Source organism: Procambarus clarkii, chromosome 47, assembly GCF_040958095.1.
Source record: "Procambarus clarkii isolate CNS0578487 chromosome 47, FALCON_Pclarkii_2.0, whole genome shotgun sequence".
In the NCBI taxonomy this organism is placed as follows: Eukaryota; Metazoa; Arthropoda; class Malacostraca; order Decapoda; family Cambaridae; genus Procambarus; species Procambarus clarkii.
Genome location: NC_091196.1, coordinates 17,883,691 through 17,900,278, shown reverse-complemented (window position 1 = coordinate 17,900,278; position 16,588 = coordinate 17,883,691). Strand labels below are relative to the sequence as shown.

Here is a 16,588-nt window from a genome sequence, read left to right as displayed (position 1 = left end):
TGATTAAACCATGACTTTCTCATCTTCATTTCATTGGTTTCCTTTTGGACTGGGAGGAACTTGTTCGCTGCTGCCTTGTACTTGTGCATGATGAAGTCCATCATGTCCTGGGCCGTCTTTCCCCTGAGCTCTGTTTCCCATGTTATATCTGTTAGGAATTTTCTTAACTCCTCATAGTTCCCTTTCAGAATGCCAGTTTTTTGTTTTCAGTATCCCTCCTCGAATTTAATAACCCTTCCTCAACCAGATACTCAAAACTCCAGTACACTGTGGTCGCTCATTCCTATTGGGGCCTCATAGCCGATTTCCCTTATGTCGGAGTCGTTCAGAGTGAAGACTGGGTCGAGTCTCGCTGGTTCATCGATTCCTCTCATCCTAGTGGGTTCCCTGACATGTTGGCTTAGAAAGTTTCTTGTCGCCACCTCCATTAGTTTAGCTCTCCAAGTATCCTCCCCTCCATGCGGTTCCTTGTTGTCCCAGTGTATCTTTCCGTGATTGAAGTCTCTCATGATGAGCAGATGGGATCTATTTCTACAGGCAACAGAGGCTGCCCTCTCTATTATAGTGTTAACTGCCATGTTGTTTTTGTCATACTCTTGCCTTAGTCTTCTGTCATTTGGTGGAGGGTAATATATCACTGCTACTACTACTTTTGGTCCTCCCAATGTCATGGTGTCTGTTATGTAGTCTCTGAATACCTCACATCCCAAGATGACCATCTCCTTGAAGCTCCATTCCTTTCTCATTAGAAGGGCCACTCCACCTCCTCCTCTACCTTCCCCCTATTTCCTTATTACTGTGTACTCCTGGGGAAACACCACATTCGTTATGATTTCTGAGAGTTTTCCTTCTGTGAGTCCGATTACATCTGGGTTCACCTCTTGTGCACTTTTCCTTAGTTCACTTGTCTTGCTTGTAATCCCATCTATGTTCGAGTACATCACCCTGAAACTGACTCTCTTCTGTCCTTCCTCAGTTTCCGTTGATTCTCCTGAAGCAGGGAAATAGGGAGGGTCCGGGATGGGAGGGACTAAGAAGGGGGGACCTGGGGGATCTGGGGTGTGTGGGGGGGGGTGACTGGGAGGATCTGGTTCGGGGAGGGTGGTAGAGGAGGAGGGCTTGGGAGGGGGGAGGAGAAGAGAGGGAATAGGGGGGGGAAGAGGGTCGCCCACATCGGGCCCAAACCAAGTTCGACCTTGGCTGCGAGGGAGGGTGAAGGTCGACCTTGGCTGTGAGGGGGGTGAAGGTCGACCTTGGCTGCGAGGGAGGGTGAAGGTCGACCTTGGCTGTGAGGGAGAGTGAAGGTCGACCTTGGCTGCGAGGGAGGGTGAAGGTCGACCTTGGCTGTGAGGGGGGTGAAGGTCGACCTTGGCTGTGAGGGAGAGTGAAGGTCGACCTTGGCTGCGAGGAAGAGTGAAGGTCGACCTTGGCTGTGAGGGAGAGTGAAGGTCGACCTTGGCTGCGAGGGAGAGTGAAGGTCGACCTTGTCTGTGAGGGAGAGTGAAGGTCGACCTTGGCTGCGAGGGAGAGTGAAGGTCGACCTTGGCTGTGAGGGAGAGTGAAGGTCGACCTTGGCTGCGAGGGAGAGTGAAGGTCGACCTTGGCTGTGAGGGAGAGTGAAGGTCGACCTTGGCTGCGAGGGAGAGTGAAGGTCGACCTTGTCTGTGAGGGAGAGTGAAGGTCGACCTTGGCTGCGAGGGAGAGTGAAGGTCGACCTTGGCTGTGAGGGAGAGTGAAGGTCGACCTTGGCTGCGAGGGAGAGTGAAGGTCGACCTTGTCTGTGAGGGAGAGTGAAGGTCGACCTTGGCTGTGAGGGGGGTGAAGGTCGACCTTGGCTGCGAGGGAGAGTGAAGGTCGACCTTGTCTGTGAGGGAGAGTGAAGGTCGACCTTGGCTGCGAGGGAGAGTGAAGGTCGACCTTGTCTGTGAGGGAGAGTGAAGGTCGACCTTGTCTGTGAGGGAGAGTAAAGGTCGACCTTGGCTGCGAGGGAGAGTGAAGGTCGACCTTGGCTGTGAGGGGGGTGAAGGTCGACCTTGGCTGTGAGGGAGAGTGAAGGTCGACCTTGGCTGCGAGGGAGAGTGAAGGTCGACCTTGGCTGCGAGGGAGAGTGAAGGTCGACCTTGGCTGCGAGGGAGAGTGAAGGTCGACCTTGGCTGCGAGGGAGGGTGAAGGTCGACCTTGGCTGTGAGGGGGGTGAAGGTCGACCTTGGCTGCGAGGGAGAGTGAAGGTCGACCTTGGCTGCGAGGGAGAGTGAAGGTCGACCTTGGCTGCGAGGGAGAGTAAAGGTCGACCTTGGCTGTGAGGGGGGTGAAGGTCGACCTTGGCTGTGAGGGAGAGTGAAGGTCGACCTTGGCTGTGAGGGAGAGTGAAGGTCGACCTTGGCTGCGAGGGAGAGTGAAGGTCGACCTTGGCTGCGAGGGAGAGTGAAGGTCGACCTTGGCTGCGAGGGAGAGTGAAGGTCGACCTTGGCTGCGAGGGAAGGTGAAGGTCGACCTTGGCTGCAGGGGGTGAAGGTCGACCTTGGCTGCGAGGAGGGTGAAGGTCGACCTTGGCTGTGAGGGGGGTGAAGGTCGACCTTGGCTGCGAGGGGGGTGAAGGTCGACCTTGGCTGTGAGGGGGGTGAAGGTCGACCTTGGCTGTGAGGGGGGTGAAGGTCGACCTTGGCTGTGAGGAGGGAGAGTGAAGGTCGACCTTGGCTGTGAGGAGGGAGAGTGAAGGTCGACCTTGGCTGTGAGGGGGGTGAAGGTCGACCTTGGCTGCGAGGGAGAGTGAAGGTCGACCTTGGCTGTGAAGGGGGTGAAGGTCGACCTTGGCTGCGAGGGGGGTGAAGGTCGACCTTGGCTGTGAGGAGGGAGAGTGAAGGTCGACCTTGGCTGTGAGGGGGGTGTAGGTCGACCTTGGCTGCGAGGGGGGTGCAGGATAGGAAGGCGTGCCGCCAGAGAGGCGTGGGAGCGGATGAGGTAGACCCCAGGAGACCCTCAAGGCGCGTCTGGTTACGCCCAAACACTTCCTGGTAAAGCGTACAAATGTGACGCAATAGATATATAATCCACAAAGCAATCGACCACAAGACCCCATGTAACTGGACTTAATAACTACAGCCTTAAATGTGTTCACAACAATGGTGACTCCACCTTGGTAAAGGATGTGGGGTTCATCGAAAATTTTGGTTTAATATCACAGCTTCACATGTATTGAGTCTCCCTTCACCTTCATTCAGATACTATGGTACTGTAGCAAGTTTATCAATAATGTCAGTAATAATAATAATTCAGAGTCGAGTGCTAGTAATATTGAGATACTGATCGTAGGGGTACGTTCGGTACAGGATCATGTGGTATTATTTTCGTTTATGCCAATCCCCGCCCACTTGTATTCGTCAAGTACCCAACAGCAATTACTGGGGAAAATTTGGTGAAGCTGACCCCAAGCATCTGGACCCCAACCATTGTCAAACAGACAGACATTTCTGTTTAGATCAGTTAATGATCACCACACGCGCTAGTAACAGCAGGAGGCTACGAACACTTAAGGCCATATTCAAGAGCTGGTCACAATTATTAACAAAAATTAAATTAACATATAACATACAATTGTTTGGTGGCCCTCCTTTGACCTGGAGGGATTTAATGGTTGTCATGTTAGACAACCATTAAATGAAGTTAGACAGCAATCACTTTACCTTATACTTTGTCGCTCTCTAATATTAAGGACGACTTCTTCATAGAGCAAGGTAAAGTCACCCTTATATATGTATAAGGGTGACTTTATTTCTTGTATGTAATCTTAGTATACTTGTGTCCTTTGATTGTGTTATGTGTATGGTGACCCTGGACACGTGTTGCAGACATGTGCTTATGTTGAGTGGAGATCCGGAAGCCAGACTACAGCCAGAGTCCTGGACCCCCCTGCCCCCCCCCCCGCACACACACACACACACACTGGACTGGGCAGCACCAAGCCTCGACCACCATATAATATTACGGATATAAGATCATGTTCCCAGACTGTGTGGTGGTCACTGGTCTGGCTGAGTCATCCTCTGTCTCCCCCTCACACCTGATACCCCCTCCCCCCACCCTCGCTAAGCTTGCCTCTCAACCTTACTGTAACGTTGACCCAACGTTGATCAAACGTTGTCCCAGTGTTGATCAAACGTTGCCCCAGCGTTGATCAAACGTTGCCTCAGCGTTGATCAAACGTTGCCTCAGCGTTGATCAAACGTTGCCTCAGCGTTGATCAAACGTTGCCTCAGCGTTGATCAAACGTTGCCCCAGCGTTGATCAAACGTTGCCTCAGCGTTGATCAAACGTTACCCCAGCGTTGATCAAACGTTGCCTCAGCGTTGATCAAACATTGCCTCAGCGTTGATCAAACGTTGCCTCAGCGTTGATCAAACGTTACCCCAGCGTTGATCAAACGTTGACCCAACGTTAATAACGCAGACCCAGAGTAGATTAAACGTTACTGGAAGACAAGGGCCAGGAAGGAGTAAGGTCGACCGCACCAAGGACGCGCCCGCCCGGTACCGTGTTCACTTCCCAACCCATAAACCTGCATTTAATCATTCAAATTCTTTTTTGTACTAACCTAATAACAAATTAAACCACTTAAAGAGGGGAATAAATGGCTTCGTATATTATAATATGAAAGTACAATCATATCTCAACACTTTGCGACGTTTCAGTAACAATGGTCACTCTTGTTCTCAGATTTATTTTGATGCGATTATCTCCAGCAGGCAGCAAGCCAGGAGGACAGCTCACTCAAGCAGGCACCAAGCCTGGAAGATTGCTCACTCAAGCAGGCACCAAGCCTGGAAGATTGCTCACACAAGCAGGCACCAAGCCTGGAAGATTGCTCTCACAAGCAGGCACCAAGCCTGGAAGATTGCACTCACAAGCAGGCACCAAGCCTGGAAGATTGCACTCACAAGCAGGCACCAAGCCTGGAAGATTGCACTCACAAGCAGGCACCAAGCCTGGAAGATTACTCTCACAAGCAGGCACCAAGCCTGGAAAATTGCTCTCACAAGCAGGCACCAAGCCTGGGAGACTGCTCACACAAGCAGGCACCAAGCCTGGAAGATTGCTCTCACAAGCAGGCACCAAACCTGGGAGACTGCTCACACAAGCAGGCACCAAGCCTGGAAGACTGCTCACACAAGCAGGCACCAAGCCTGGAAGACTGCTCACACAAGCAGGCACCAAGCCTGGGAGACCTCGTCCCACTGAGACCCAACAACACCCAATAGGTCCTCCATCATGGGCCTCGTCCCACTGAGAACATGCCGTTAACTCATGAAATGGATTGAAGACTACCTCACAGAGAGGAAAGCCAAGGTCTGCTTCAATGGAGCAGTCTCCAGTAAAATGAGTATGGAACTCGGGACCCCCCAAGGTGGAGTCTTAAGCCCACACTATTCAATGTACTTATGAACGCCATTGCAAATATTGAATTTCCAGAAGGAACACAACAAGTGGGATATGCAGATGATGTCCTAATACAAGCTCCCACCTTGGGAAAAATTAAACAGTCCATTGAACTCCTTGGAAGGAAATGTGTTGAACTTGGCTTCACTCTCTCCACAAACAAGACAAAAGCATACTCTCATCACAAGAGGAGAGCAAATGAAGAACTACAAATTAATGGTGTAACACTTGAATGGGTTGACCACTATCGGTACCTTGGCGTCACTGTCGGCTCTAACAAGGGAAAGAAAGAGGAGCTCAACCAACTCATAGGAACATGCAAAAGTCGACTCAGGGCACTGAAAGCTATGACCTGGAATGCACATGGGGCCTCTATTGTCGTGCTTAAAATGATGTACACAGCCTATGTGCGCTCTGTCATAGACTATGCCGCACTAGTTTTGTGCACCTACTCCCAAAGCAACATGAAAAGGCGGGAAAGAATCCAAAATGAAGCCATGACAATCATTCTTGGAGTACCAAGAACTGCCAAAACGTCTAATCTACAAGAGATTGGTTGTCCCTCCCCAGTGTTAAAAGGAGAATTAAGGAACTGAATGCGGAGCTTGCAATTAGGATAGCCAGAGATCCCAATTACAATGATATTGCCAAGAAAAAACTGAGTTCTATGCTACTTACAGGATAAGCAAAAAAATGGGATCACAGATCAGTTTGCTACCTCGAAGAACTTGACCTGCTTGAGCAAGCCCCTAAGCTCAAGCCTGTAGAGAGGTTACCTCCCTGGGTAGATGACCCATGCAGGATTATCATCAATGAGATAATCATCAACAACGAAAAACTCCAACATGATACCACGGGAAATGAGGCACAATTACCTTAGGAAATTTATAAAGAAGTCGGAAATGAATTAGATCAAATCTACACTGACTGGTCATCTAATCCTGTCAACGGCAGGGCTGGTGCAGTATACACTGTAATTAGGAATAATGCCTTTTTTTTTTTTTTTTTTTTTTTTTTTGAGATATATACAAGAGTTGTTACATTCTTGTACAGCCACTAGTACACATAGCGTTTCGGGCAAGTCCTTAATCCTATGGTCCCTGGAATACGATCCCCTGCCGCGATGAATCGTTAAACTTTCAACGCAGAAATGAAGAAAAAGCACGTGTTTAGAACTGTGCCTCTTCAACGCAAGCAGAGCTAACTAACATTGTTATGGCGGTAAGATTCCTTGAAAGAAACACTAATGGTGCAGTGATCTGCACTGATTCAAGAGCAGCGCTACAAACCCTAAGTAAAATTCGGGCAGAAAATCTTGCGATAGTCGCTGAAATTAAGAGAGCTGTGAGGATACTAACCAACCAGGGAAGAATCGTCAAGTTTCTGTGGATCACCTCCCATGTTGGAATATGTGGGAATGAACGAGCAGATGTGCTGGCTGCTGAGGGCATTGGAGACCACATTGAATACTTCATACCCAAGACTCTTCTACAAATTAGAGGTATTGTCAGGCAACATCACCGCGACAAGGTAACTGAGGAAAGGAGGATAGAAGCACAAACCAGTGAATCTGTACGATGGTACAACATGGTTGCAGCTGGCAATACCAATCAATATTATTACGGTATCGACACCATCGTCGGAGTGTGGCGTGACAATTCCAGCGCCATCTATGAGTCTGCACTAAAAATTCCCCAGTATTGGGCGATATGTAGACAATTCCATCTGTTGGTGGTGGCCTGGTATCAGCGAATGGCTCCAGTTTCCTGCCTTAGTTAGAAAGAGAGGTCGATGTGGATGACCTCTGGTGGGTGGCATGTCACGATCAGCGCCATCTAGGTTGTGGCTGCAAGGCTTAATGTCAACTCCCCGGTGAACGAGTGTTAGCTTATGGTTTCCCTAGTGTACTGTCCATCTAATTAATGACGTTTTATGTCCTCAGAGGTGACAAATGGAGGCAGTTGTACTGAGGAAGGCAGTTTACCTTGGCCAGTCCATGAACCCTTCCCTTGGTCCTGCAAGAAGACTAAGTAGCCGTCGTCGATCTAAGCAGTGTGTTAGCTGCTGATATACGCAGTGTTGGTGAAGATCGGCATACCCGGGATTGGCAAGTGAGGGTTACGGAAGACAGTGATGTGCTTATCATGAAGTGCTGCTAGCAAGCTGCTAGAGGCTTCTGCCAGGGGGTTATCTACCCCTGTATGAGTTAGTTTGGGACGCCTGTCAGCGTTTTGCTGAAGCCCTCTGCCAGTGAGTAACTGGAGAGCAAAGGTTGGGTGTAGGCACATCGTGATACTGTATGAGTGGAATGGCCCGTGTAGAAGGTGAACTCACCAGTGTTTGCCAGTATGAGTGGACAAGGTACTGGGACCTTGGCAGTATTGGCGCTGCCCAATACTGCCACTATGGCGGTGTGTCCATTCACAGGATGAGTGGCGCTGCCCAATAAACATGCCCCTCGGGGCAAAATTAAAAAAAATACCAGTAACGCCGTAACATCGCTTCTCACTTTGCTGTCAAATGCTCCAAAAGAAGCGAGTTTTAAAGAAGCATTTCCGCCATGTTTGTCATAGGTTAATATTACTTTACTAAACCTTCAGTAGCTGCCCGGAAGAGAGTTAGTGGGTCAACGATGGGTTGAAACCTACCGTGGTCAGACGAGCAACAGTGATTAATACTGCCAGTAAGTGATCAACACTGTCCAGCAGTGATCAAAAGCGATCAACAATGATCAACAGTAGTGAACAGGTAAAAAAAATCACAGTGTTAATAACAGAACATAAGAACACGGCATAAGAATACAGAGAACATAATAACACAGAATAAGAACACAAAAAACAGAGAGGAATACACTCACCGTTTTCTTCTTGGTGTGTCGTCGCTTGTGAGGGCCCTTGGCGCCGTCCGCTGGGTCCCCGACCACCACCACCACAACCACCACAACCACAACCACCAACCACAACCTCATGGTTGGTCCCTCGTACCTCTCTAAGAGCAGCAGGTAGAGGTGGTTGAGGAAGGCGAGTACTGTACTCAGCTGGTTGACACTTGGTCCAGTGCGGTTGGAGACAGGTTGCGTTCCGGTTGACTGCCGGTAAGTTCCTCTTCTGTTGTTGTTGTGTCCAGGTACAAAAGTTCCACAAATCCTCGTACCAGTTCCAGCTTAAAGGTCCGCAGGTATTGGAATTATCGTCCTAGTACCAAAGTTCTGTGAATCCTGGTATTAACGCTCTAGTACCAGTTTGTTCACACAAATACTGGTACCAATGTTCAAGTACCAAAATTACAAGAGTCTTGGTGCCACTGTACGGAGTGTGTGTCGCCTGTGTGGACCAATGTTGTGTTGGGCGCCTTCACCAGCGTCGGTCCTGCGGTCAGCTGGGCCCAGCCTTCCCACACTGGCGCGAGATCTGCCACCCCAACTTGGGATGGAGCCTACCTTGGGATGCAGCCCACCTTGGGATGGAGCCCACCTTGGGATGGAGTACTACTTAGAAATTGTTTGCTAACCATAGAGCCACATTGTTGTGATGGCATGCAAGAGTGAGTGTGTAGAGCGGGGCGTGTGTGTGTGCAAGGCGGGGCGTGTGTGTGCAGGGCGGGGCGTGTGTGTGTAGGGCGGGGCGTGTGTGTGCAGGGCGGGGCGTGTGTGTGTAGGGCGGGGCGTGTGTGTGTGCAAGGCGGGGCGTGTGTGTGCAAGGCGGGGCGTGTGTGTGCAGGGCGGGGCGTGTGTGTGCAGGGCGGGGCGTGTGTGTGTAGGGCGGGGCGTGTGTGTGTGCAGGGCGGGGCGTGTGTGTGCAGGGCGGGGCGTGTGTGTGCAGGGCGGGGCGTGTGTGTGCAGGGCGTGTCACACAGGATACTCTTGTGCTCACAGATGTCACTTTCCTTAACATTGAACTTTAAATGGTTGATAAGAGAGACGAGGACAGACCAGTGACCATGACTGTGGGTGTGACACAGCTGACAGTGACTGTGACACAGCTGACAGTGACTGTGGGTGTGACACAGCTGACAGTGACTGTGGGTGTGACACAGCTGACAGTGACTGTGGGTGTGACACAGCTGACAGTGACTGTGGGTGTGACACAGCTGACAGTGACTGTGACACAGCTGACAGTGACTGTGGGTGTGACACAGCTGACAGTGACTGTGGGTGTGACACAGCTGACAGTGACTGTGGGTGTGACACAGCTGACAGTGACTGTGGGTGTGACACAGATGACAGTGACTGTGGGTGTGACACAGCTGACAGTGACTGTGGGTGTGACACAGCTGACAGTGACTGTGGGTGTGACACAGCTGACAGTGACTGTGGGTGTGACACAGCTGACAGTGACTGTGGGAGTGACACAGCTGACAGTGACTGTGGGAGTGACACAGCTGACAGTGACTGTGGGTGTGACACAGCTGACAGTGACTGTGGGTGTGACACAGCTGACAGTGACTGTGGGTGTGACACAGATGACAGTGACTGTAGGTGTGACACAGCTGACAGTGACTGTGGGTGTGACACAGCTGACAGTGACTGTGGGTGTGACACAGCTGACAGTGACTGTGGGTGTGACACAGCTGACAGTGACTGTGGGTATGACACAGCTGACAGTGACTGTGGGAGTGACACAGTGACTGTGGGTGTGACACAGCTGACAGTGACTGTGGGTGTGACACAGCTGACAGTGACTGTGGGTGTGACACAGCTGACAGTGTGGGAACCGACCTGTGAGATTTATATTTATTTAATTTATATGAATTTATATTTACGTTAATTTATATACTTCGATAGCAATTTGTATAATGATAAGTGGACTGTATTTCTGCAATAATCTCTTAATCTCACAAATCGATCCTCTACACATTAGGGGGGGGTTTAATAGTTTATATATATATGCAGCCAATCAAACTACAAAATTAACTACATACATTGAAGAGGTTCCTTATCTTATAGTACAGCAGGTTAGTCCACCAGGTATAACTAGGGTGTAGACACCAAATTATCCTCTTTGAGGTAGCTTCCATATCACCCAGTAACTGGTGCACAAATCTTCCTTCCTCGTCTTGACCTGTCAAAAGTGCGCTAGCTGTGAAGCCAGAATCCTATATATGACAAGTATTTCAGAGAAACTGTACATGGAACATTGAAGACCTGGCTTAATTACCTTTAGTTTGAGGCTTCCACGTGATCTAACCGGATCACCCTATATCCTGACATTAATGGCCATAAATGAATGATAAACGGGTTTCGGATAGACACTTAACTTGAATTGTAGACATCGTGTTGGAGATGGTACCTTTGGTTTCCATAACACTACGTCCAAGTAAATTTAACAGGAGCCGAATTTGCTCCCGTGTGAGCCTCTGGTCTCAATCAAAACAATGGCTGTTTAACACTCCATACTATTGACGTTACTGGCCGACATTGTCCAGAATGATAGGAGCCGAATTTGCTCCACACGTCTCGGAGGTGACACAACAATGGCTGCCCTCCTTCCTCACCCTACTGACGCCTGGCCTACTTTGTCCAGATTTCAGAAAGTGATAGAAGGGTCACATTTACTCTACTTTAATATTGATAATTAAGTTAATTTATATAAGATGTTTTTATGATGGTAAAGTCCAAAGACTAATGTATTTAAGAATAATTCCCAGCAGAATAGCTGGTGAATTATAATGGTATGTGGTGATGATATCCCGTTTTCTTTAGATGGTAATTCCACTACAAGTTACGTTTTCTATGGGTAACTTGTTGGTAATACAGCTATTATCTGTATGATTATTAAATGGTGTCGGATTTTCCGACAGACAGTGACTGTGGGTGTGACACAGCTGACAGTGACTCTTGGTGTGACATAGCTGACAGTGACTGTGGGTGTGACACAGCTGACAGTGACTCTTGGTGTGACACAGCTGATGGTGACTGTGGGTGTGACACAGCTGACAGTGACTGTGGGTGTGACACAGCTGACAGTGACTCTTGGTGTGACACAGCTGACAGTGACTCTTGGTGTGACACAGCTGACAGTGACTCTTGGTGTGACACAGCTGACAGTGACTCTTGGTGTGACACAGCTGACAGTGACTCTTGGTGTGACACAGCTGACAGTGACTCTTGGTGTGACACAGCTGACATTGACTCTTGATGTGACACAGCTGACAGTGACTCTTGGTGTGACACAGCTGACAGTGACTCTTGGTGTGACACAGCTGACAGTGACTCTTGGTGTGACACAGCTGACAGTTACTCTTGGTGTGACACAGCTGACAGTGACTGTAGGTGTGAGACAGCTGACAGTGACTGTGGGTGTGACACAGCTGACAGTGACTGTGGGTGTGACACAGCTGACAGTGACTCTTGGTGTGACACAGCTGACAGTGACTGTAGGTGTGACAGTGGCTGACAGTGACTCTTGGTGTGACACAGCTGACAGTGACTGTAGGTGTGATACAGCTGACAGTGACCACTGTCACTGTACACTGGCAAGTGTAATAATCAGGTCACTATCACCTGCATTTAAACGACATATTTCCGTTTATTCTTAGCGTCGCCCCACTTGCGGGTAATGGAGCCCAGATACTGGTGACGGCTTCCTGTCCCCTGGCGAGGATAGGCTTCCTGGTCACACCTGCCACCACACACCCGTCACACCACACACCCGCCCCGCCACACACCCGCCCTGCCACACAACCGCCCCACCACACACCTGCCACACCACACACCCGGCACACCACACACCCGCCCCGCCACACACCCGCCCCGCCACACACCCGCCCTGCCACACAACCGCCCCACCACACACCTGCCACACCACACACCCGGCACACCACACACCCGCCCCGCCACACACCCGCCCCGCCACACACCCGCCCTGCCACACAACCGCCCCACCACACACCTGCCACACCACACACCCGGCACACCACACCCGCCCCGCCACACACCCGCCCCGCCACACCACACACCCGGCACACCACACACCCGCCCCGCCACACACCCGAGACACCACACACCTGCCCCACCACACACCCGCCCCACCACACACCCGCCCCACCACACACCCACCACACCACACACCCGCCACACCACACACCCGGCACACCACACACCCGCCCCACCACACACCTGCCACACCATACACCTGCCACTCCCCTCGCCATACAGCACACACACAGAACTGAGTATCATCGAAGAGCCTACAAATCTGGTACACAAATGCTGATGGAATGTCCAGCAAAGTAGATGATCTGAGAGAAAGTAAGAACTGGTGAACCGAACCATGACGTAATGGCAATAGTAGAAACTAAATAACTTAAATGATCACTAATATAATATTCCCCAGACGATGTGAGACAAGAAGAGAAAGCAGAGGGTAATTGGGAGAGTGACACTACTCGGCTGAAGAAATAAGCGGTCTGAACAGATAAATGTTTAGGAGGATACCAATAATGCAGATTATCTCACAGGGATTATTTCAGAGCTTATATATTCTGTTTACACCAGAATGTAAACAGCAAAATATATCATACAAAGTACGGTGAATCATCTGTTACATGCAGAGGGATGCTACTAGTAAGGAGAATATTTCAGTCCTGAGCAAACTAATTAGGAACCAATAGATATAAGACGATGAGAAGAAATATGTAGAGAAAAATTGATAGAGGTTGCGGGAAGAAACTTCCGGACACTCCACGTTAGGGAGACACCAGAGACCAGCAGGACTGGACCAGTACCCTCATTTTTTTTTTCCCTGTCCCATAGCAAGGATAGGCTTCCCTGGTCTTCCGGCCACACCTGCCACTACACACCCGCCTCACCACACACCCGTCACACCACATTATGTGTGGTGGATGCCCTGCCACACAACCAGGCATAGATGAAGGGAAGGATGGAGGATGGAGAGGCATAGATGAAGGGAAGGATGGAGGATGGAGAGGCATAGATGAAGGGAAGGATGGAGGATGGAGAGGCATAGATGAAGGGAAGTTTAGAAGTGGGAAATACAGTGAGAGGCATGAAAGCAGGCGGACTGTCCGCCTTGCTCACCCTCAAGTGACCATCGACTGTTACCAGGTGAATATGTTGTTATTGTGACGGCTGATGGCAGGAGACGAGGGTAGCAGAGTGTTCCCCACACTACACCTGCGCCTTGTTCACTTCCCCACACTACACCTGCGCCTTGTTCACTTCCCCACGCTACACCTGCGCCTTGTTCACTTCCCCACACTACACCTGCGCCTTGTTCACTTCCCCCACACTACACCTGCGCCTTGTTCACTTCCCCACACTACACCTGCGACTTGTTCACTTCCCCACGCTACACCTGCGCCTTGTTCACTTCCCCCACACTACACTTGCGCCGTGTTCACTTCCCCACACTACACATGCGCCTTGTTCACTTCCCCACGCTACACCTGCGCCTTGTTCACTTCCCCACGCTACACCTGCGCCGTGTTCACTTCCCACACAGAACACGGGCCGTGTTCACTTCCCACACAGAACACGCGCCGTGTTCACTTCCCACACAGAACACGGGCCGTGTTCACTTCCCACACAGAACACGCGCCGTGTTCACTTCCCACACAGAACACGCGCCGTGTTCACTTCCCACACAGAACACGCGCCGTGTTCACTTCCCACACAGAACACGGGCCGTGTTCACTTCCGCCACAGAACACGGGCCGTGTTCACTTCCGCCACAGAACACGGGCCGTGTTCACTTCCGCCACAGAACACGGGCCGTGTTCACTTCCGCCACAGAACACGGGCCGTGTTCACTTCCGCCACAGAACACGGGCCGTGTTCACTTCCGCCACAGAACACGGGCCGTGTTCACTTCCGCCACAGAACTCGGGCCTCACCTCACAAACAACACGCGACTGCCTGGTTCACGCCGCCAAACTAGTGATGGACTGGCGGGGTGTGAGTGATGGATGACCGCACGCGCGTGTGTGTATGTGTGTGTGAGCCTTGGGTCCAGCTGCACCACCTCCGCCACGCTTCACCGTCACCACTGCACTGACCCGACTCCCCGCCCCACACCTCCGCCAGCCCCCACACCACGGCCACTACCCCCTCCATCTCACAACACTACTGCCACTACCCCCACATCCCCAGGCTCCGCCGGGGACCTCGATATAAGTCTAACGTGTATGAATACACTCGGGCTGCCTGTCCTCCGACACAATACCCTGTACTAAGCCCACAAACATAGGATTATGCCTATATAAAGTGGTAGGAGTGAGTGCCCACAGAGATACAAAGCCAGTGTTCTCAACGCTTATATTCGTCGTGGCCTCACCCACTGCTCTGAATGGAGCAAGGTGAGTAGGGAGTGTGAAAGGACAACACAAGTACTGGTGAACAATGGCTATAGTAACCACCAGATCAACACTACTTTAACACGACACTACGACCGGTGGTACAACTCTGAACCAAGAACAGAAACCACAACACCTAAAATATAATATTACAAATCCACCATGAACAGTGAATATAAGCGTAAAGAATAATGCAAGAAATAATCCTTACAAGAGTAAGAAGCACAACTCCTTAACCAAAGCACAGACATCATCATATTCTATAAAACAAAGAACACTACCGACCACCTCATTAAAAACAGCTTGAAGCCGACGGAGAACCCTTTATAGCAGTCAAACGTGGTATATATGTCCACCTGCCCCCCACGAAGGATGTAGCCTTCAATCTAAGTACATAGGTATGACGTCGACCAAGCTGACGAGGCGTTTGACCTGTCATCTTCAATCAGGTGCCCCTAAAAGTCTAATGAGACAAGCCTATCATTATTATTAACATCTTTATTGACAAAATTTAATTATAATTTTGCCTAATCTGAGGATTTCAATTAAGTCTTATTAGAGTGAGCATAATGCTGGTATTCACTGTCACACAGGCAGAGGGTTGTAACGCCCAGAGAAAGTACACCCATGACTCACCATGGGAACGTCCTGATAAGGTCAGCCTGTGACCTCAGATTCAGCTAGAGTTAATTGAAATATTTTCTGGCTCCGCCCTGTCAGCTTGTTCCTGTTTATGAATAATCCTGATAGTCTTGGCAAACAACTTAATGGTACATCTTGAGTGCTTTTTTGCACACCATAGGGAGCTGACGCCCTGATGTGCTGACGAACTATTTAGGTGTGCAAAACACTTCTTCCCGTGTAGGCTGAATCAGCTGGGAGCAGGACCACACCAGACTTTCCCACAACAGTATAAAATGTCCCCCCCCCCCCTCCTGATTCGGTTGAATATATACTCCTGTATGATAGTTAGGAGAGAGAGTGCTGGAGGCAGCGTGAGGCTGCAGGTCATCGAGTGAGAGCCTCAGGAGAAAGAGTGAGTCCACCAGATTGAAAGGCAGAGGTCTAAGGTAATGTGTATGTTCTTTGATATTGTTCCATGACTAAATTACTTACCCTTTTGGTCAGTGTTAGCATAGGGACTTATAGGTGGTGAATGTCATATTTTATTCTCAATAAATCCATGTTAAACTCTCCTTGTGTCAATTTAAGGAACCTCGTATCCTCGGAGTTCAGTTGTGTTAACAATCGGTCAGGCATTAATGACAGCTACAAGAGGACTCTCAAAGCTAAGCAATGCTTCTTGCCTCATTGCTTGAGATAACTAAAGTGACAGGCAAGATGGTGGCAGCGATCTACTTAATAAGTTCTCTGGGTAGCATTTCCTTGGAAAGTTACCATTGGTTCCGGTTGTAATCATCAGAGGTACTCCATATTTCAATTCCTATTACATATCATCTAAATTACCAGAATTTCAGTAACTAATATCCTCATGCCTTTATCAATTTTTATAAAGAGTTACCAAGTGCAACCAATAGGAAGTGCTACCATACATAAGTGTTACACTACACTAAGGGTACTATATATTTTATAATATTCAAGTGTTACAGGGTCATACACTAGACAATAGGTCTAAACTGTAGGCTGAAGCACATAAGTATCATTGTTACAATTAATGTTTTAATGTATGAATATGTAAAAACAACTTTCTATTGTGCACTGCCACACAAGAGCAGGGATGGGTTCATAAGAGATGCAGCTTAAAAATAATATAAATCAAATTGTTCTTCATTTTTTTTAAATTGACAAGCAAATTTAGGATAAGTTGTTAGGATGTCGTCCA

The 16,588-nt window shown here is 49.5% G+C and overlaps 2 protein-coding genes across 2 annotated transcripts in view; one reads left to right on the top strand and one right to left on the bottom strand.

Moving 5' to 3' along the window:
- Positions 1-14,439, bottom strand: part of LOC123762883 (enteropeptidase) — a 125,187-nt gene extending 110,748 nt beyond the window's left edge. The window contains exons 1-2 of the mRNA XM_069302011.1: positions 14,287-14,439; positions 8,291-8,906 (exon numbers count right to left, since the gene is read on the bottom strand). Coding sequence (XP_069158112.1) covers positions 8,291-8,401 — 111 coding nt within the window. The 5' untranslated portion in view covers positions 8,402-8,906; positions 14,287-14,439. The remainder of the gene's footprint in view (positions 1-8,290; positions 8,907-14,286) is intronic.
- Positions 8,964-12,835, top strand: LOC138350860 (coagulation factor V-like). Its single transcript, XM_069302305.1, has 4 exons — positions 8,964-8,976; positions 9,496-10,061; positions 11,311-11,863; positions 12,768-12,835. Exons 1-4 carry the CDS (start codon positions 8,964-8,966, stop codon positions 12,833-12,835), a joined length of 1,200 nt encoding a protein of 399 aa, XP_069158406.1.
- Positions 14,440-16,588: the final 2,149 nt, after the last annotated feature.